Below are 21,449 nucleotides of genomic sequence, written 5' to 3'. Positions count from 1 at the left end.
CTGTTTTAGTTGTTGCCAGCACCAACCAACCCCTGAGGGGTGACTTACACAACCCAAACCCATCCAGCACAGTCGTCACTGGACATGTGACCCTGGCAATAAAAGGTGCCGGGAGCACATGCCCGTAGCCAGTTCCACAAATCATCTCAGTTTGTCCGTGAGGTCATTATGTGTGCATGAGGGTCCCGGCCCATACTACATTACATTGTGCTGTGTTCATCGGGCGCAACCCTGTCACCTCAGGCAGTGGGGTAGACCCGGGACATGTAGCTGTGTTGGACCCCCATTTGAGTGTAAGCAGAGTGGACTGACGTACAGCAGTACAGCTTAGGGGTGTGGAATTCAACACGTGGCTATGGGCGTGGTTAAGTTTAGGCCTTACAAAGGAAGTAAATAATGCATGTGTCTCTGGTGTAGTGTCGGCGCCACCCATCATGCAATATACAATGTTGCTATGTAGAATGTCCCTGGAGGGTGGGCTCGGCCGAGGTGCAAATGAGGGAGCGCAAGCCCGCTCGGGATCAGGGATCAGAGATGCCAACTGTTGTGTGTGTCGATATTACCGCAACATAAGCCAAAGGTCTACCCTCAACCGCGTGGTGAGTTCAGCCAGGCATGAACTCTACATCTGTCCTACATCCCTGTCCTTACCATAGGCCTACACACATGTGGCTGCCCACCTTCTGCGCACAACATCACTGTGTCGTTGTCAGGCTTGTGGACTTGCGCAGACAGGCCTAACAATGGTGTGCCGTGGTGGTGCATTTGATCCAACTGCGCTGCACACACTAGTGAATAGGTTCGGGGTGAGAGCAGCAGTTAGGCTCCGTAATATACATTGATGTGGCTCATTTGCAACAAGCAGTACATGTCAGACAGGAATCACAAAGTCAAACATATCACACACCAATGAACCAGTGAGCCTGCCAACACATCATGCAGAACTAATTATTGACTCATGTCTCTCTGCACTGTCACAGGTGATCAAGGATACACACTCTGCGCTTGGATGATGACACCTCTCTAAGCCCCGAAAACCCAGGCCCAGAGGCAGTACAATGCAGCCCAAAAACGCACCAGGGGCATTGTGGAACGTAAATTTGGAGTTTTGAAGTCACTTTCAGGTGCCTGGACGTCACAGGTGGAAGGCTCCTGTGCAGCCCAGACATCGTGTGCAAGATGATCGTTGCATGTTGTGTGTTGCACAACATATGTGCACGCAGCAATGCCCCATGGATACAAGTGCCAGATGCACCGGTCGATGATGATGAAGATGAGGCATGTGAACCACACCCCACTGCAGCAGCAGCAGGAATAGCTCATAGAAACACCATCATTGACAATTTCTTCACATGAGCATGTCACATTGTGACAGTCCTTAGCAATCATGAGACGGTACAAAATGACCACAGGCACAGCATGTGCAAATAAATGCATTCCAAAAAACATTCCCTGTGTGCATGTCACTCATCTGTACAAGCACATCACTCAGACAAGTGTGAGTGTGAAATGTAGTGCTAACAATTTTATGATGTGTTCATGGATGGTGGGTGCGTCACCTCTGTGCAGAGAGGCTGTTTAGAGTGTCATGTATCCGAACTGCCAGTTTTGTGTGTCACAGTTAGTAGGGAATACCACTCTGCAGCATTTCACATATGTCCCAAATCATTCCATTTTGGCTGTCATTTGTGACCTACAGGTGACAACAGGGCTCCTTTTGAGTCGATATTTACCACCATGATGCAGGGATGCCCCCTGTGATTCAAGTCCCACAACATGGGCAACATGTACCTAAGTGGGAGTCACTGCCCCTACATTCGTCCGCGCTTTCATAATTAATTGATCATGGACATGACACGTCTATGTGCAGGAGAGGGTTGCTTGTCCTTCTGTAATGTGAAGGGGAGATGTGGTTTCACAGTGTGTTCCATGCATGTTTCCACATTGGCGCAGTTTACATGCAGACTGCATGTCAATGTACATTGATACTGTGAGGAGATGCCTATTTGATGCGGGACAATGGTAATTTTTTCTACGTCACAAATGTGGGGTTGTGCTTGTACATTGTCATCTGACAGTTTTTTTACTCTGCTTTTATGGTGCATTTTCCCAAATGACGCGTGGGAATTGCAGGTCTATTGCTGGTTATCGCTGATTTTTGCATGGCAATTGGCCTCATCACTACTATTTTTGCGTTCGTGGTTCACGTTTTTTCGGCGTCACGTTCATTTTAACACGTCATTTGACACTTTATCGTGGGACTACCGCATGGTCCCTTCATGTTGAGAATACCACGTTAACACGGAGTTATGTTCCCGCGATACGCTGCGATGTGAAGAGTTGTGTTCAGCTAATTCTGCGATGGTTTTCAAACGTTCTTGAGAATATGCCCCTCAGTATTGTTATTATACCTGTCACATGCCATGTGCTATATGGTATATCTTGTGGCTCATTGGACTAATGCACCCACTCCAGAAACCTGTGTTTGACTTCATGGCTGTAGGGTCAAATCCTGGTGAGTTCACTTAGGGGGCCATTAGGATGGCGGGCGGGCTCTGCCCGCCTGCCACCCTATCGGGAAACGGGACCGCCCGCCTCGAGGGCGGGGGTCCCGAAATGTGCATTAGGATGCGCCCGCCACACAGGCGGGCGCATCCTGTATTTTTGCCATTGTGGCGGGCGGAGCAGTAATCTCCGCCCGCCGCCTTGTGAAACGTGCACGTTGTGCATTTCAAAGTGCAACATGACAGGCACCGCGCGGTGCCTGCCATGTTGCACTTTGAAATGCGGGGGTACCATAGGTACCCCCCATGTGCACCCCCCACCCACACGGAGTCCCTGGGGGCCCGCAATGGGCCCCTGCAGGGGGACTCCGCATGCCTTTCCGTGGCGGCATTGCCGCCACGGAAAGGCGTGCCAGAATGCGCATTCTAATATGGCTGGCGGTGTCTAACAGACACCACCACCATATTAAACATATTCCGCCCCGGCCGCAAGGCCACCGGGGCGGAAAACAGGCGGGCGGTGATTATCACCGCTGCGGTCCCCCCCGCCATCCTAATATGGCGGGGGGGAATTTGGCAATGGATGTCGGGCGGATTGCCTCCGCCAGGCCGGCGGTGGCTACCGCCAGCCTGGCGGAGGCAATCCGCCCGACATCATAATGGACCCCGTAGTCTTTTCTCCTCATGAGGTCAATAAAAGGAGTACCCCTGGGTTGGGTAATATTATACACTTGTTATTCAGCAACAAGAAACCCCAAGGTGTGAACTTGTGCTTTACCAATGTCTGTTGTTATGTTTGATGTTCTAGTAGATGTCTAGTGTAGAGGTGAAGCCTTTACTAACCTTTCAGGAGGGCCATAGCAACATCCAGGTCCTGTGCACTGCCTTTGTCCTTCCTGAAGATGGTGAGCAGGTTGCTCATGCGCATAATGTCCTGGATCTGGAAAATAAGACAAACATCTTGGAATAATCCTTAATGTGCATTCCCTCAAAGACTGAGAGGATCAGCCATCAATAACAGAAGGGTTTTAAAGGAGTCATTGATAATCAAGAGATATCCCATTCACACCATATATTATGACAATGTTCCTGCCTCGATGACTCACGCATGGGGGTGGTGGCACAGAGAAACAAACCTCAACATCTTGCTGGAATAGTAAGGTGGCCACATGAAATTTACATGCTGAGCATGGTGTCAACATAATTCTGTAAGGAGTGAGTGCTATATCATTGCATGACAGACATTGTAAACACATATTTCCAGGCAGCGAGCACCATGGAGGTACACAATGAACATGTCCAGGGAGTGCCGCAGACCTGGAGCTCATTACCGTGAGGTTTTTCACCCTGGAAAGTGCCCTTCAGTGATATGGCAGTATGACTGAATTGAAAGGCCCTAGAGACATAGCAGTTGGAGACTGTTTGCTCTGACACTCGCCAGGGGCCACAAATTCACTTTTTGCAGTCAGGTTTTAATTTTGTTATCTTTTCCAGGAGAGGAAATGGATCTCAGTTAGGAAGTTGCCTTGGTTTTTGCGGATAAAACAGGCTGCTGTTTTCTCTAGGGAATGTTAAGGTTGATTGTATTATTGAATATCGAGGACATGAATCTCGTTGAACAACAATATTGTGAAATAAACATTGAAAGGGTAAATGCATGCAGAGGAAGCAAAGTTTACATGTATATATTACCTACTGGCGGTCGCCAGTAGGTATATATAGTTAGGATTTTTTCTCTATGGGTTTTTTGAAAATTCTATGTCTAATAACTTTGGCGTTTGTGGACGGAATTGGCTGAAATTTTCAGGAAAATGGCACATTTTGTTTCTGAGCAGCCCTTGAAAATTTGGGGGGGGTTCGTCCAGTGGGGGCCGAGAAAAAAGGGGGGTCCCAAAACGTGTTTTTAACATTGAGTTTTCCATAGGGCGGTTGGCCTCACTTTTAGCCCGAACGGCTGAATGGATTTGCACGAAACTTGGCAAAATTGTAGGGACTGGTAGCCCGATGTGCCTTTTGTAGGTCTCAATATATGTGCTCCAGTGGATTTTGAGAAATTAACGTTTAAAAAAAGATATATATCTGTAAGCGCGGACCAGGCAGCGCACTGGTTCGCGGACTTTTCGTGCAACGGAGCTTTGTGAAGCGAAGCTGATTGGTTCTCCGGCGTCTGTCAACATTCCAAACAGTCCGTAGCGGCCGCCATCTTGTCTCTCGGTAGGATCGAGAGACAAGAGGAGGTCAAAACAAAGGGGGAAATAACTATAAGGGGGCATAGTAGATCCTCGCTGACCCCCTAGGTTTGATGTGGAGGTTTTAAAAGGGCCCCGCGGGGCAAAAAAAAATAATAATAATAATAATCGAACAGCTGAATGGATTTGCACGAAACTTGGCAAAATTGTAGGGACTGGTAGCCCGATGTGCCTTTGCTAGGTCTCAATATATGTGCTTCAGTGGATTTTGGGAAATTAACGTTCAAAAAAAGATATATATCTGTAACAGCGCACCGCTTCGCGTACTTTTCGCGTTACGGAGCTTTGCGAAGCGAAGCTGATTGGCTCTCCGGTGTCTGTAAACATTCCAAACAGTACGTAGCGGCCGCCATCTTGTCTCTCGGTAGGATCGAGAGACAAGAGGAGGCCAAAGCGAAGGGGCAAATGACCATAAGGGGGCATAGTAGATCCTCGCTGACCCCCTAGGTTTGATGTGGAGGTTTTAAAAGGGCCCCGCGGGGCAAAAAAAAAAAATAATAATAATAATCGAACGGCTGAATGGATTTGCACGAAACTTGGTAAAATATTAGGGACTGGTAGCCCGATGTGCCTTTGCTATGTCTCAATATATGTGCTTCAGTGCATTTTGAGAAATTAACGTTCAAAAACAAGATATATATCTGTAACAGCGCTCCGCTTCGCGGAGATAAAATTATATCTGTATTACCTAGGTGTTGCTAACACCAGTTAGCGACGGCTAGTAGGAGATAGCGACCATCTTGGGTCCCACTTTGCATGTGAGTGATATTTATCACTAATGACATGCAAAGTGGGCATGCCAAGATGTTAGCGACTGGAAACAGTCGCTAACATCGCTATCTCCTATTATCAACTTTTGGAAATATTCGAGATAAGCGCGAATATCTCCAAAAAGTAACAGCTGCCCTGAGCAGTTCTTAGCCATGTTATCCAATGGGAGGTGGATAACATGGCTAAGAGCATTAGCTCGGTAATGCATGAATATCGCGGAGTTTTCAGCGATATTAATGCATTGCGCTCGTTTTTTATCGTATTTGCGATAAACCTTGATAATAGCAAGGTTTATCTGCGATAATTTCTGACGGTAAAAAAATCTTTGCAATGCATCGTTAGGGATAAATATCGCTTAACTTTGGTAATATGCCCCAACGTCTGTTAACGTTCGATTCGAAGGAAATCAGGAATTGTTGAAAAACATTGTGTGCGCCATCTTGTCTTTTTTCAAATGCCACACTTTTGTCGTGCACGGCAGCCATTTTAGATGCCTTGACCAGACCCACTCTGTGCACGCTGTCGATCCTTAGCATGGCTCCCCACCCTCGCAAGCATCTCACCCAGGCAGTGGTCACCCCCGCTCTCTGTCTTATGCATGGGTAATAAACCTCCCCCCATCTGCGCTGCTCTTCCCTGAGAATCACACCCTGTGCCCGCCCGACACCTCCCTTTCGCCCTATTCACTACCGCACCCTCTGACACTCCTTTTCCTCTGTGTCCGATTGTCCAGGCCGGTCCTAGGCTATCAGCTAGCCCTGCAGATGTAGTTTATGGCCACAGCTGTAAAGAATCACCCCTCTTCAAAGGAGTTATAGTAGATCAAGGCCCACACTCGATGAGATCCGTCACAGCAGAAGCGTTGCTATTATCTGAAAACCATCCTGTATTGTGATTGGGGAGGGGACCGAGCGTGAAGCGGAAGATTCCAGGGATGACTCTTTGTACATCAAAGTTTTTACAATTATGTGTCACATTAAAAATATATAGCACTCCGACAAAGTAGTAAGATTATAAAACTTTAATAATTTATAAATATATACAAGAAAACAAAAATAGTAATAACATATAAACATTTTTAGAGAAAAACAACGAAGTAGCGGTCGGCTGTGCGAATAGTCCCAACGCAGCACAACGTCCAGATTTGCGGCGTGGGGCGTCGCGGGGGGTGGGTCATCAGTAGCAAACTGTTGTGCGAATAGTTCCAAGGCAGCAGAACGCGCCGAAATCTAGATGACACGAAAGTGATGTCTAGTAAGTTGCCACCCAGCAAATAACGGCGTGGGGCGTCGCGGGGGGTGGGTCATCAGTAGCAAACTGTTGTGCGAATAGTTCCAAGGCAGCAGAACGATGGCACCAAGGTGATGTCCAGTAAGTTGCCGCACTGGTTTTGGTATCCTACAATGCTGCTCCGAATAACGGCGTGGAGCGCCCCGGGGGAGGCGGCGTGAACGGGCCTCTCCAGGTGGAGTCTCATCTGTTTTAGTGGGGCGCCCCTTTACCGTTTCAGTTGCCATTCCGTCCGCTTTTGGTCCACTGTGTCAAAATCCGCCATTCAGCTGAGTTGCGCCCACTCTTGCGGTGCAGCGATAGGCGGCTGCCACAGGACTCTCAAAATGGCGGCAGGCTCTTTCCTTTTTGGGCGTGGTCCACTGAAATGGCCCTGGGACACCTTGGAAATCGGACGCTTGTCTGCTAGGTCTTGGACCCCATTCTCGAAAGCGTCCCCTCCGCCTTGAGAATTCATCAAAAGTTTTGGGGGCCCCGACTCCTGCAGGCTTCTGGTGGGGAGCGGCTGCCATGATTGCTCGCGGAATGACCACGACGGAGCTACGAGATGGTGGTGCTCTCATGGTGACGCCAGTTTAGTCTGAAACATCCAGAAACAAGGTGGGGCTTTCATCGTTTGGGGGAAAAAAAAAGTTTTCATCCAATGAAAAGTGTTGTTTTTAGGTCATATGATCAAGCCTTCCATCATTAGGAAACCAAAAGTAAAATGAACCAATGAAAAGTTTTATAAACAAGTCACATGACCTGTTATGCGGCATAGGGTATAAAATGCGGAGAAAATACGTTGGCACGTGAGGCGGCGTCAGTAGCGGACCGATGTGCGAATAGGCCGAAGGCAATACAACGCGCCAAGATCCGGATGGCACCGAGGTGGTGTCATAGTTGAGAGTTCTGAGCAGCGGTTGTAACACTGTCTGAAGCTTATTTGCAGCTGCTGCAGCTTCACTACGCGCCAAGATCCGGATGGCACCGAGGTGGTGTGTAGCAAGTTGCCGCACTGGTGTGGCCATCCTACAATGCTGAAAGTCGGCGTGGGGCGCCCCGTTGGCCTGTGAGTTTGCGTCAGTAGCGGACCGATGTGCGAATAGGCCGAAGGCAGCACAACGCGCCAAGATCCGGATGGCACCGAGGTGGTGTCTAGTAAGTTGTCGCACTTCTGTGGCCATCCTACAATGTTGAAAGTCGGCGTGGGGCGCCCCGTTGGCCTGTGAGATGGTGTCAGTAGCGGACTGATGTGTGAATGGGGCCAAAGGCAGCGCAACATTATTTTCTACTATATTTCCGGAGTAGAAGACACCACAAGGCGCTGAGATGCCAAGATCCGGATGGCACCGAGGTGGTGTGTAGCAAGTTGCCGCACTGGTGTGGCCATCCTACAATGCTGATAGTCGGCGTGGGGCGCCCCGTTGGCCTGTGAGATGGCGTCAGTAGCGGACCGATGTGCGAATAGGCCGAAGGCAGCACAACAATATTTTCTGACTGACACCACAAGGCGCTGAGATGCCAAGATCCGGATGGCACCGAGGTGATGTCTAAGTTGCGGACTGATGTGCGAATGGGGCCAAAGGCAGCGTAACAATATTTTTTGTATGGAAGATACCACTAGGCGTTGAGATGCCAAGATTCGGATGGCACTGAGGTGATGTCTAGCAAGTTGGTGTGGTCATCCTACAATGCTGAAACTCGGCGTGGGTCGCCCCATTAGCCTGTGAGATGGCGTCAGTAGCGGACCGATGTGCGAATAGGCCGAAGGCAGCACAACGCGCCAAGATCCGGATGTCACCGTGGTGGTTTCATAGTTGAGAGGCACTTCATCTGCAGTGGGGCGCCGAGATCCGGATGGCACCGAGGTGATGTCTAGCAAGTTGCTGTACTGGTGTGGTTATTCTACAATGCTGAAAGTCGGCGTGGGGCACCCCATTAGCCTGTGAGATGGCGTCAGTAGCGGACTGATGTGTGAATGGGGCCAAAGGCAGCGCAACAATATTTTCTGACGAGAAGACACCAAAAGGTGCTGACATTCCAAGATCCGGATGGCACCGAGGTGGTGTCTAAGTTGCGGACTGATGTGCGAATGGGGCCAAAGGCAGCGTAACAATATTTTTTGTATGGAAGATACCACTAGGCGTTGAGATGCCAAGATTCGGATGGCACTGAGGTGATGTCTAGCAAGTTGCTGTACTGGTGTGGTCATCCTACAATGCTGAAACTCGGCGTGGGTCGCCCCATTAGCCTGTGAGATGGCGTCAGTAGCGGACCGATGTGCGAATAGGCCGAAGGCAGCACAACGCGCCAAGATCCGGATGTCACCGTGGTGGTTTCATAGTTGAGAGGCACTTCATCTGCAGTGGGGCGCCGAGATCCGGATGGCACCGAGGTGATGTCTAGCAAGTTGCTGTACTTGTGTGGTCATACTACAATGCTGAAACTCGGCGTGGGTCGCCCCATTAGCCTGTGAGATGGCTGTTCTTTGGATTTGGGCCTGGTCCACCAAAATGGCCCTGGGACACCTTAGAACTCGGACGCTCGATTTTTTTTTCCTTTCCTGTACATGCAAAAAAAGGTAAATGCCCGGTACGTTACACGCTTCATCTGCCACGATGAACTCTCCAGAGGAACCGAAAAAAAATATAGTTGTGGTAACTATACCATGCATCGTCATATGGAGAGGTGGCACCAATTAATTATAGTGCTGCATAAAAGAGAGATTTGGAGGAGAACCCCTGACCTGCTAGTACATTCATCAAAGAAGTGGCACTGAGAGCTTCAGAGGCAAGGGAAACGGTCCCAAATATTTAGAAGAACTTTGGAAAGATTAAAATGACATGTTTAGATTGTGGCAAATTAATTTCATGTGGACAGATGAGTGTTACTCTAATAAATACAGCATATGAAGATCATCATAGTCGATGGTTGGTAGAGACATTTTGACTATATCCTGGACCTGCCCGTCCTCGCCCAAAATGGCGCCAGAATAAATGGGACTCGTAACTCCTTGTTGTGTACTGGTTGCAGAACCTTGAAATCACGAGATACGTATGCAGTTTTGAAGCACATGGCGGGCGGGGACGAGAATTGATTGAATATTTCGACATCCCTATTGATATTAAGTTCTGATGTGTTATTGATTACTGTACTGTTGAAAGTTCGAATTAACGTCACCCATGGTACTTGCCCGCAAATGTATATCTAGATAATTTTATTGTAACTGGCCCTGTCGTATTTTAATTATAAAATGTACGTCCACCGATTCCGTAACTGTTAGACACCTTAGTTCTTGCAACCTAATGGCCCGCCCGTTACGTTCCTCTACAGTGTAAATGTCTATTCATCATATACGATTACAGTTTGCTCTGTGGCAGGCCCACGTGGTTATAGGCTCGTATTTGTATAATGAAATTTTCTCAATAAAGGTTTTTAAAAGAAAACATGGTAGTAGTATATACATTGGTAAAGTTTTTAATAATAGTGACTGTTTTAGAATCATTAAAAGGCAAGTGAAATAAAGCAGACCAATTACATGAAGGGTAAAAGGTATAATACGAAGGAACGCAGTAAAGATAAATGGTCAAGGGCTGTTGTGTTTTCTATTCCTGCAACATAAAGTGATCGATAAGAATCTCATATTCAGGCGTATCGGCGACTAAGACAGCAGGTCGACCCTCTTTTGCTCAACGGCTCCGTCATGGGACGAAGAAACGCTCTTTTTCTCGAAAAAAGAATATATTTTACTTGCAGGACAGTTGTAAAATTTCCGGGAAAGTACATTAGCCTGGAACATTATAACATATATTTAAGAAAAAATAATGTTCGGAAGTATTGAAAAGCGTAATTTTTAGGTCATATGACCAAGCCTTTCATCATTACAATAAGAAAAGTAAAATGAACCAATGAAAAGTTTTATTAACAAGTCACATGACTTGTTATGCTTACGTTACGCGCTGCGCGCCCCAGATGACTTCCGGATGCGCTAACGCGGCGCGTCATATGACGCATTACGCGACAACGCAGGTACAGAATATAGTCAAAATGTCTCCACCAACCAGCGGTCGGAACACAACCCCTTTCAGCAGGCTAAATAGTTCTGTTAAATGACAACAGAAGGGACAGGCAACAAGAACCATCAGTCAAAGAGGGGAGAGCTAGTTCTTCTCTACCGGGTTACATTGGGGCGCTACCGGAACTGATCGAATTGGTAGTCTACAGTGTTTCTGGATGTTTCAGACTAAAGCTGGGGTTAGCATGAGAGCAGCACCATTTCGTAGCTCCGTCGTGGTCATTCCGCAACCAATCATGGCAGCCGTTCTTTATCGTTATTTTGGGCGGGGTGGGTGGCGGAGCCGAGTTGTTTTGCAGCCATCATTGTGTGGAGTTCAGTTCATCTCACTAGTTTTGTATTTGTCATGAGGGGTTGTTCCTAATGTTTCTATTTTAGCGAGGTCAAAAAGAGATCCCATTAGTGGCCTACTGATTTTGCTCGATTCCTTTTCTTTTTTTTTTACACGATTTTTCGTTATCTGCAAAGACTGAACAGAGTATTGCGACTCTGTGTTTGTTTGTAAATAGAGAATGAACCAAAGAGAACTAATTCTAAAACAGTAAATACTTGGATAACAATCAATCAAATGGAGAGAGAAGCAGGCACGACGGATTACAATGGGGGCAAAGACCTGCGTTAACTACCTTTCACTATCTGCAAAGAGAGAGTACTCCTAATAGAAATGAGGGGGGGGGGGCACCATTCAAAGCAGATCAGTGTGCATAAACACGAAAATGTTTTCACTTACCACGTACTTGACATTCGACAGCTTATGATATTTGCTATTAAAAAACCATTGAAATTCACTGAAAAAACCATAGGTTATAGACCATATATAGTTAGGAATTAGCATTTACAAAACCTTGAAAATTCACTGAAAAAACCATAGGTTATAGACCATATATAGTTAGGAATTAGCATTTAAAAAACCTTATTTTACTCACACAAAACCATTGAAATTCCATATATAGTTAGTTGCACTAACTATATATCGCGCACCTGCAATCCACTGCTGATCATGTCACATATTACATCATTCATGACATGGTCAGTGACATCACTGATGACATCACTGATGACATCTCAAATGACATCACTGATGACATCACTGATGACAACATCCAGTGACTGTTTGTTTCTGTAAAGTTAAAATATATCTTACATATTGAAGAATGAGTGGATGTATAAGTGTCTGGATGAAGGATTTAGTAGGTGCGTGACTGACTGTATGAGTGAGTGATTAAATGTGTCTCACTGAATGCATGGGTTAGTGACTAAACTGTCTTAATTTGTGCATCATTATGTCTGTTGTTCTGTAAACTGCTGCATGTGTTGATCATTAGCTATACGAGAGGCTATATGTGTTATTAATTGCTTGCCCAAGTATTTCTATGGGAGATTGAGTTTGTGTGGGGGTGGCTGGAAGGTGTGTGACTCTATGCATAGATGTGTGAACAGTTTATTCACTAGGTGTATGAGTTCAAGAGTGCATGTGGAAACAGCTACATGGGCAGTTGACTGTGTGCATGAGTGTATTGATGAGTGAATGGATATCTCAATGCTACATGTCATAGTAAGTACATATGTAAAACACAGTACATGTGAGAGTTGGCATATATAAATAACTGTGCATGAGAGCCACCGAATGAGTGAGTGGTTGTATCGATCATTGTGAACTTGTATCAGGGATTGTATAAGAGAGTAAATATGTGTTAGTATATGTTTCAATAAGTAAGGTGTGTTTAACTGTATAGTTGAAGAAATGGAGATGAGATTGTTTCTTTGCATGACTGACTGGGTGTGTGAGTAACTCCATGGATGAGTGGAAGTGTGTGAGTGTCTGTATACACTGAGTGTATCTAAGGTTATATTAGAGTCTGAAGAGGTTTATCGTATTAGCACAAGAATGATGTCAAATGAGATGTCATCAGTGATGTCATCAGTGATGTCATTTGAGATGTCAGTGATGTCATCAGTGATGTCACTGACCATGTCATGAATGATGTAATATGTGACATGATCAGCAGTGGATTGCAGGTGCGCGATATATAGTTAGTGCAACTAACTATATATGGAATTTCAATGGTTTTGTGTGAGTAAAATAAGGTTTTTTAAATGCTAATTCCTAACTATATATGGTCTATAACCTATGGTTTTTTCAGTGAATATATATATATATTACTTACTGGCGGTCGCCAGTAGGTAGATATAGTTAGGAGCTAGTTTACATAGGAAATCCGCAACATTCTATTGGGAATAACATTGGCGCCGGTGGACGAATCTTCGCGAAATTCTCAAAGAAGATGGCCTGCTCCACTCCTTCCCAGAAAGTTTTGGGGGGATTCGTCAAGTGGGGGCTGAGAAAAAAGGGGGGTCCCAAAATGTGTTTTCCCCATGTTAATTTCCATAGGACGTCTACAGCCCGAACCGCAGAACGGAATTACGCCAAACTTTGCAAAATTGTAGGGACTGGTACGCAGATGTGCCTTTGCTATAATTGGTGAACATTGCTCCAGTGTTTTTTTTTAATTATCTTCAAAAACACATATATATCTATAGCCGCGCTCCGAGCACTCACCGGTAAGCGACCGGGGAGCGCACACGCCGCGCTACGGGAGTGCGCGAGCGGAAAGCTGATTGGCAGTCCCCATGTTATTTTCCATAGGACCTTTAGACACAGCTACAGCCTGAACGGCTGAACGGTATTACAAGAAAATTGGCAAAATGGTAGAGTCTGATTCGCAGATCACGCTTGTGCTCAAATGGTGTAAATCCCTCCAGTAGTTTCTGAGAAAATCATAAGAAAAAAATATATATATCTATAAGCGTGCACCGTGCGTGCACCCGTTAGTGCACCGTGCGCGAATCGGGTGTGCGCGAGCGGAATTCTGATTTGCTGTTATACGTCTGTCAACATTTCAATTGGTTGAAATCAGGAAGTGTTGGCCGCCATTTTGTGCCTGAGACAGAAGAGAGTGGAAAACAAAAGTGGAAAACGTGAAAATGGTGCAGGGTAGAGACTCCCTGACCCATTAGATCTTCTCAGGGGGACCCTAAAGGACCCCTGAAGGCCCCCAAACATTTTTGGGGTTTTTTAAAAATCGCGAGGTGCGCGCACGTTGCACACACCCTCGAGGCAGAAGAGAGTCAAAATCAAAAGTAGATAACATGAAAAGGGGGCAGGGTAGAGACTCCCTGACCCCCTAGGTCTTCTCAGGGGGTCCCTGAAGGACCCCGAATGCCTAAAAAAACGTGTTTAAAATAAATAAATCGCGAGGTTCCCGCACGTTGCAAGCACCCCGAGGCAAAAGTGAGTGAAAAACAAAAGTGGAGAACATGAAAAGGGGGCAGGGTAGAGACTCCCTGGCCCCCTAGGTTTTCTCAGGGGGTCCCTGAAGGACCCTGAAGGTAAAAAAAACATTTTAAAAAAAAATTGCGAGATGCGTGCACGTTGCACGCGCCCTCGAGGCACAAATTTGCGAGGTGCGCGCACGTCAGACACCCCCCCTCCAAAAATACAGTTAAATAACAAGTTTGAGTATTTAGATGTTGGTTGGCTCTAAAAAGAGCTGTTGTGTTCATTGAGTGTTTTTTGTACCTACAAGTAAGTACCGATTCTAAAATTCAAGAGGAAGACTCTGTTTCCCTCATCTGTGAAATGTACACCGTCTCCTCTATAAATGCCTTGCATGTTGTAACGCAAGTTGTTTTGGTATATAGAAACATACCATAGTCTCTGAGGAAAGCAGAAACAGACTTATTCACATGTTTCCTTGCTTTCTCAATCTGTGGGCAATATTGGTTGGACCAGTTCCATTTTTGCCTTTGGCATATATTAGAATGTACAAAGGCAGTTTGTGAAAAAAGTGACATCAATTGCCCAAAGGTGTCCTTTAAAAGCATTTCCAGACCTACCCCAGTCAAAGTGCCTAGGTCATTGCCACCACAGTGCACAATTATGAGGTCAGGGTGTGGGAGATGCAAAAAGGATTTTACCAATGGCATGAATTGGTGACATCTCAATCCTCTCTGGCCAACCCACATAATATCCATAAATCAAAGTTGAGAATGCATCTATTTGCTGCATACCTTTCACTCCAGTAAATATAGCTGTGTCCTACAATCCACACTCTAAGCATCTTGAAAGGAGATCTGGTTGTACTTAGATGGGCTCTGGAAATTAAATGGCAGTTTGAAAAGTAGGAGTTTAGAAAAAAATGTGGATGAGATTCATTGCACTTGAAAAAGAATAAATGATTGGTGGTTTCTGTAAATTCAACATTGAAAACTGGGGTGCATGCTACTGTTTTTTTAAGGAGAAATGCTAATGGTTGAGAGAAAGTGATTGAAAGGAACATTGCACAGGATTAGCTGCTGTTTTGAAAAGTCAAACACCCTTGCTAGTTAGTTTTGCAGATGAACTTTTCAGCTGTGTGTTCAGTGAGGTGTCTATGGAGTGTTACCATGGTAACAGGCAGAGAGAGCAGTGGGGGAAGGTTGCATTTTGTGAGATATTGAAAGTGTTTCAATGTACAACCAATTAAAATGTTAGTTTTGTTTTGAATTTCTGTGGGAATATATTTGATTGGTTATCTTCAAGATTAGAGTGTAAAATGAGAGGGAAGCTATGCCATTTTGTGCTTGCTGTCACTGGTGCACTGTTCGGAGATTCTGCTTAAGAAAATCTGCTGTGTGATTGACACTGTTCTAAAACTACAAAAGCATTTTTAAAGGTGAGTTGTTCCTTTGTAGGGGGTCTATGTTGTGCAGTTTAAGTTAAATTGAAAAATGTATTCTAATGTGGAAGCAGGAGTTTATGTGAACAGAGCCTAATTTTGAATTTGGCTGCTTTGGGAAAAAATATTGTGAAAGGAGTATTTGGTATATTGATGTGTTTGAGGAGATATTGTTTTGCAGTACAGTGCTGTTGTTAAAAATGATGTAAGAGCCTCTTTCACTGTAGTAATCATTTTGTTGAATTGCAACCCATACTGTCATGTGTCTAAGATCACAGTGTAAGTCAGCCTTCATTGCAGAAACATGTGGCAGAACAATTTGCTTTGCTTATGTGTTTTAAAATATAGCAAAAGATGTAGTCATGGAGTAAGTCATTCCTTATGACAGTTAGTACTATAAATTTGAAAGCTGCATGAGTGTCAGGCCTCTGAATTCCCAAATAGTCTCCATGCTGTGTGATAAAGATCCTGGGTGTGCTGTAGAAATTGCATGCCAACTTTTTCAGTAGCATGTACAAATTATTTCAGTGAATTCTCGTTTGTACATTCTTAGTCCCACCTTGAGCCCCTGCATTGCCTGTACACAACTGCACTATCCAAAAAGCAGTGTATGCTCAGACGTGAGTCCCTTGCTCACTTTGCCACTGGATTCAAGCAAGCCTGGCTGAAGACGGCTAAAATGCCAGAAACCGGTCCTAGGAAGCTTGTTTCCGGTCCAGGGAAGGCATGGCTTGGCAGTTCAGGCTGGACTGTTCCCATGAGGCACAGGGTCAGACTGATTTGCATATGGCCATGTCTGAACTGGGGTGGCAGAGTGGGCTAAAGAACGGTGATGGATTAAACCCAGAGCTGTTGACTGGGTGTGAGTGTTTGATTGGTTCGGATACTCCGTCCATCACCACCCCCTTTTGTACCGATAAATTTGAAAGCAGCATGAGTGTCAGGCCTCTGAATTCCCAAATAGTATCCATGCTGTGTGATAAAGATCCTGGTTGTGCTGTAGACATTGCATACCAACTTTTTCAGTAGCATGTACAAATTATTTCAGTGAATTCTCATTTCTACATTCCTAGACCCACCTTGAGCCCCTGCATTGCCTGTACACCACTGCACTGTCCAAAAATGTGAAACAGCATTCCTAGCTAGACTGTTTTTTCACTGTAGTAATCATTTTGCTGAATTGCAAGGCATACTGTCATGTGCCTAAGATCACAGTGTGAGTCAGCCTTCATTGCAGAAACATGTGGCAGAACAATTTGCTTTGTTGATGAGTTTTAAAATATGGCAAAAGATGTAGTCATGGAGTAAGTCATTCCTTATGACAGTGCTATAAATTTGAAAGTAGCATGAGTGTCAGGCTTCTGAATTCCCAAATAGTCTCAATGCTGTGTGGTAAAGATCCTGGGTGTGCTGTAGAAATTGCATACCAACTTTTTCAGTAGCATGTACAAATTATTTCAGTGAATTCTCATTTCTACATTCTTAGTCCTACTTGAGCCCTTGCATTGCCTGTACTCCACTGCACTGACCAGAAATGTGAAACAGCACTCCTAGCTAGACTGTTTTTTCACTGTAGTAATCATTTTGCTGAATTGCCAGGCATACTGTCATGTGTCTAAGATCACAGTGTGAGTCAGCCTTCATTGCAGAAACATGTGGCAGAACAATTTGCTTGGTTGATGTGTTCTAAAATATGGCAAAAGATGTAGTCATGGAGTAAGTCATTCCTTATGACAGTTACTGCTATAAATTTGAAAGCAGCATGAGTGTCAGGCCTCTGAATTCCTAAATAGTCTCCATTCTGTGTGATAAAGATCCTGGGTGTGCTGTAGAAATTGCATACCAACTGTTTCAGTAGCATGTACAAATTATTTCAGTGAATTCTCATTTGTACATTCTTAGTCCCACCTTGAGCCCCTGCATTGCCTGTACACCACTGCACTGTCCAAAAAGCAGGGTATGCTCAGACGTGAGTCCCTTGCTCACTTTGCCACTGTATTCAAGCAAGCCTGGCTGAAGACGGCTGAAATGCCAGAAAACGGTCCTAGGAAGCTTGTTTCCAGTCCAGGGAAGGAATGGCTTGGCAGTTCGGGCTGGACTGCTCCCATGAGGCACAGGGTCAGACTGATTTGCATATGGCCATGTCTGAACTGGGGTGGCAGAGTGGGCTAAAGAACGGTGATGGATTAAACCCAGATCTGTTGACTGGGTGTGAGTGTTTGATTGGTTCGGATGCTCCGTCCATCACCACCCCCTTTTGTACCGATAAATTTGAAAGCAGCATGGCTGTCAGGCCTCTGAACTCCCAAATAGTCTCCATGCTGTGTGATAAAGATCCTGGGTGTGCTGTAGAAATTGCATACCAACTTTTTTCAGTAGCATGTACACATTATTTCAGTGAATTCTCATTTGTACATTCTTAGTCCCACCTTGAGCCCCTGCATTGCCTGTACACCACTGCACTGTCCAAAAATGTGAAACATCACTCCTAGCTAGACTGTTTTTTCACTGTAGTAATCATTTTGCTGAATTGCAAGCCATACTGTCATGTGTCTAAGATCACAGTGTGAGTCAGCCTTCATTGCAGAAACATGTGGCAGAACAATTTGCTTTGTTGATGTGTTTTAAAATATGGCAAAAGATGTAGTCATGGAGTAAGTCTTTCCTTATGACAGTTAGTGCTATAAATTGGAAAGCAGCATGAGTGTCAGGCCTCTAAATTCCCAAATAGTCTCCATGCTGTGTGAAAAAGATCCTGGGTGTGCTGTAGAAATTGCATACCAACTTTTTCAGTAGCATGTACAAATTATTTCAGTGAATTCAAACCCTACTGCACTGTCCTAAACCCTGAAACAGCACTACCTGCATGATCTCCTACACTGCCCGAACTCTGCTGCTGTGCCTTAAAATTACTTATGGAGTGAACCAGACTTAACAACATATAGTGCTTCTGTTTGTTATGTAGTATGCTAGTAGTGGTCTACAAATGTAAATAAAATATATATATATATTTTTTTTTTTTGCAACACGCGTCAGACTTTTAAATCATTACCATACTGACATTATTCTTTTGGAGACAAATAGAAATATAATCATAAATACAAAGAATAATAAAAATAATAATAACAATTTAGCATACTTTTCAGCTTGTGTCTTCAGCTGTATATACCCTCGCGACCACCTCCCCTTGCTGATTTATCGACCCGTTTTTCCAGTTTACAAGTGGGTGCCAGATCCTCTTACCCAAAGATATACCCCTTTTACCTTTTGTATCATAAATTGCTTTTTCTAGGTTGTAGGTTGACAATAGCCGAGCAATCCACATTTGAAAAGTTGGTGGGGCCCTATCAAGCCATAATGTTGCAATACATATACGATAAACTGCGGATACCATAAACATAAACTCAGTAGGAATATCCTCTGCCCCTATCACGACCCCCGGCAATAGTAATTCATCAGTAAGCTTAATTTTGAGACCGAACGATCCATCCATACATTTCTCAATATCTTTTTTTAAGGAATAAAGTTGTGGGCATTTTGAAAATACATGAATTATGTCTGCCTCGGTCGCGTCACACCTGGGACATGTGATTCCTGAGATACCCCCCCATTGCGCAATCTTTGCTGGGGTGTAGTAGAGCGAGTACAAAGTCTTATAGTGCTGCGACTGTAAGGTCGCAGAACATAAGACTGTACGTCCCAAGTCTAAAGATAACTGGAAACCCTCTGGTTGTAGATCAATTTTTTCCATCCACTTCCTGGCATATTTGTCTCTATCATCACTTTTGTATCTACCCAATTCTGCATATAGGTACCGGATTGTACAGTGTGTGCTATTCTCTATATAGTCCATTATACGGCACAAGCCAAAACCCAGAGTCCCACCTTGTTTATTTGAGAGGTAACTTCTAATCTGAAGATATTTAAAAAAGCTATTGTTTCCTATCTTAAAAATACTTTGGATCTCGTGGAACTGCAGAATACCGCCCTGTTGATCGAATAGGTTTCCAATTTTCTTGATCCCCTTATTATCCCAGTCCTTCATCACTGAATCCCTGAATATATCTCCAGGTAGGGATCTGTTAGTATACAACCGTGTGTAGCTATTGTGTCTTCCCACGCCTATTTTCTTTGAGATCACCTTCCAGACATTATAGGCGGCTTTTAGAGTTTTAAAACTTGTGTGCTTGAAATAGCCGAAATCAATTGTATTCAGAAATCCGTTTACAGCCCCATTGCCTAACACCGCAGCATAAACATTGGAGAACCCTTGTAAATTAACTCCCTGTTCTGTACCACCACTACCAATTAATCCCTGAAAGTACTGCATAGCTACAGCCCAGTAATAAAACCTAAAATCAGGTGCCCCCCAACCCCCTCTTTCCCTTGGAAGTGTAAGGTGTCTATATGCTCTTCTGGTCTTACCATGTGCCCAAATAAATGTATTTACTATAGCTTCTATCTTGTTAAACCATATATGATCAAAATATAACGGTATAGCTCTAAACAAATATAAAAACTTTGGAAATGTAATCATTTGTATTACATTTATTCGCCCCATCAACGTCAAATGTAGTTTGTGTATCCTTTCTGTGTTCTCTTTCACTTTGTTTAATAGAGGTCTGATGTTGAGGTCTACCAGGCTGTCGAGATCTGCAGTGACTTTTATTCCTAGGTATGTTGCTTCCTTAACCACTCTAGTGTCTTGAAATAGCATATGGCTGTTCTGTACAATTTGGGTTTTCCCGCTATTAATTCGATAGCCTGAGATTACCCCAAAGTTTGATGCTTCTCTCTCTATCTCAGGAAGCGCTATATCTGGTTTATTTGTAATAACGGCCACGTCATCCGCATGCGCGAATACTTTATAGCTTCTATCAAATAACTCGATTGGGGCAATCCTATTGTTTTTTTCCAGTCTTCGTAGTATGGGGTCAATATAAAGGGCGCAGAGCAGCGGGGATGCTGGGCACCCCTGTCGTGTCCCTCCCTTTATCTGGACTGTCTCGGTGTATCCTTTGTTAATTCTAATTCTAGCCGTAGGACTTGAGTACAGTGCCTGAATTGCTCTAATATACCCACTGCCAATTCCAAACCACTCCATTACCTCCCATAGGTAGTCCCAGGAGACCCTGTCGAAGGCCTTCTCCGCATCCAGGAATATAACAGCGACAGGGTCTCCTGCAACCCCCATAGCATCCAATATAGTGATCATTTGCCTCGTGTGTTGTGTGGTTCCCTTGCCTGGAATAAACCCGTGTTGTGACGTGCTAACTAAATGCTTTATAACCCTACTTAACCAATGTGCAAGTGTTTTTGTGTATATTTTAGCATCCGCATTCATAAGCGTTATCGGACGGTAAGACCCAGGTTCTAAAGGGGGTTTGTCTTTCTTTAGGATTACGATAATATCGGCCCCTGCCCAAGATTGTGGAACTGATTCTCCTCTCTGTGCCTGAGTAAAAGTTTCGTGCATATCTTTCCCTAATATATCCCAAATTTTTTGTTGTAAAACTCTGCAGGAATTTGGTCTGGGCCCGTAGCTTTCCCAGAGGGGAGGCTGTTCACTGCTTCCTGGACTTCTTGTACTGTGAACATAAAATCTAATTTTTCTTTCTCGTCATCTTCTAGCACTGGGTGTATTATAGTACGTAAGTATCCCGAAATCTCCAGTTTTGACTTACTTATGTTCTGTTCATAGAGATTGGTGTAGAATCTCTTAAAAACATCCTGAATATCTGTTACCTTTACTACCTCTCCTGCCTCATTTTTTATTTCCTTATTCTCCCCCGCTGCTAAGTTCTGTCTGGTTCGAATAGCCAGTAGATGTCCAATTCTCTCACTGTACTCATAGCTTTTC

At 44.6% G+C, this 21,449-nt stretch overlaps 1 protein-coding gene across 4 annotated transcripts in view; it reads right to left on the bottom strand.

The window, feature by feature from the left end:
• Window positions 1–21,449, bottom strand: part of LOC144773619 (transient receptor potential cation channel subfamily M member 2-like) — a 1,811,195-nt gene that overhangs the window by 1,242,355 nt on the left and 547,391 nt on the right. For all 4 annotated transcript variants that reach the window (XR_013600034.1, XM_078658765.1, XM_078658766.1 and 1 more), the window contains one exon: window positions 3,348–3,444. Coding sequence is in view for 3 of the 4 variants with exons in the window: in XM_078658765.1 (XP_078514891.1) it covers window positions 3,348–3,444 (97 nt within the window). In the remaining variant the exon portion in view is untranslated. The remainder of the gene's footprint in view (window positions 1–3,347; window positions 3,445–21,449) is intronic.

Source organism: Lissotriton helveticus, chromosome 8, assembly GCF_964261635.1.
Source record: "Lissotriton helveticus chromosome 8, aLisHel1.1, whole genome shotgun sequence".
NCBI lineage: Eukaryota > Metazoa > Chordata > Amphibia > Caudata > Salamandridae > Lissotriton > Lissotriton helveticus.
This window is presented reverse-complemented; position numbering and strand designations above follow the sequence as displayed.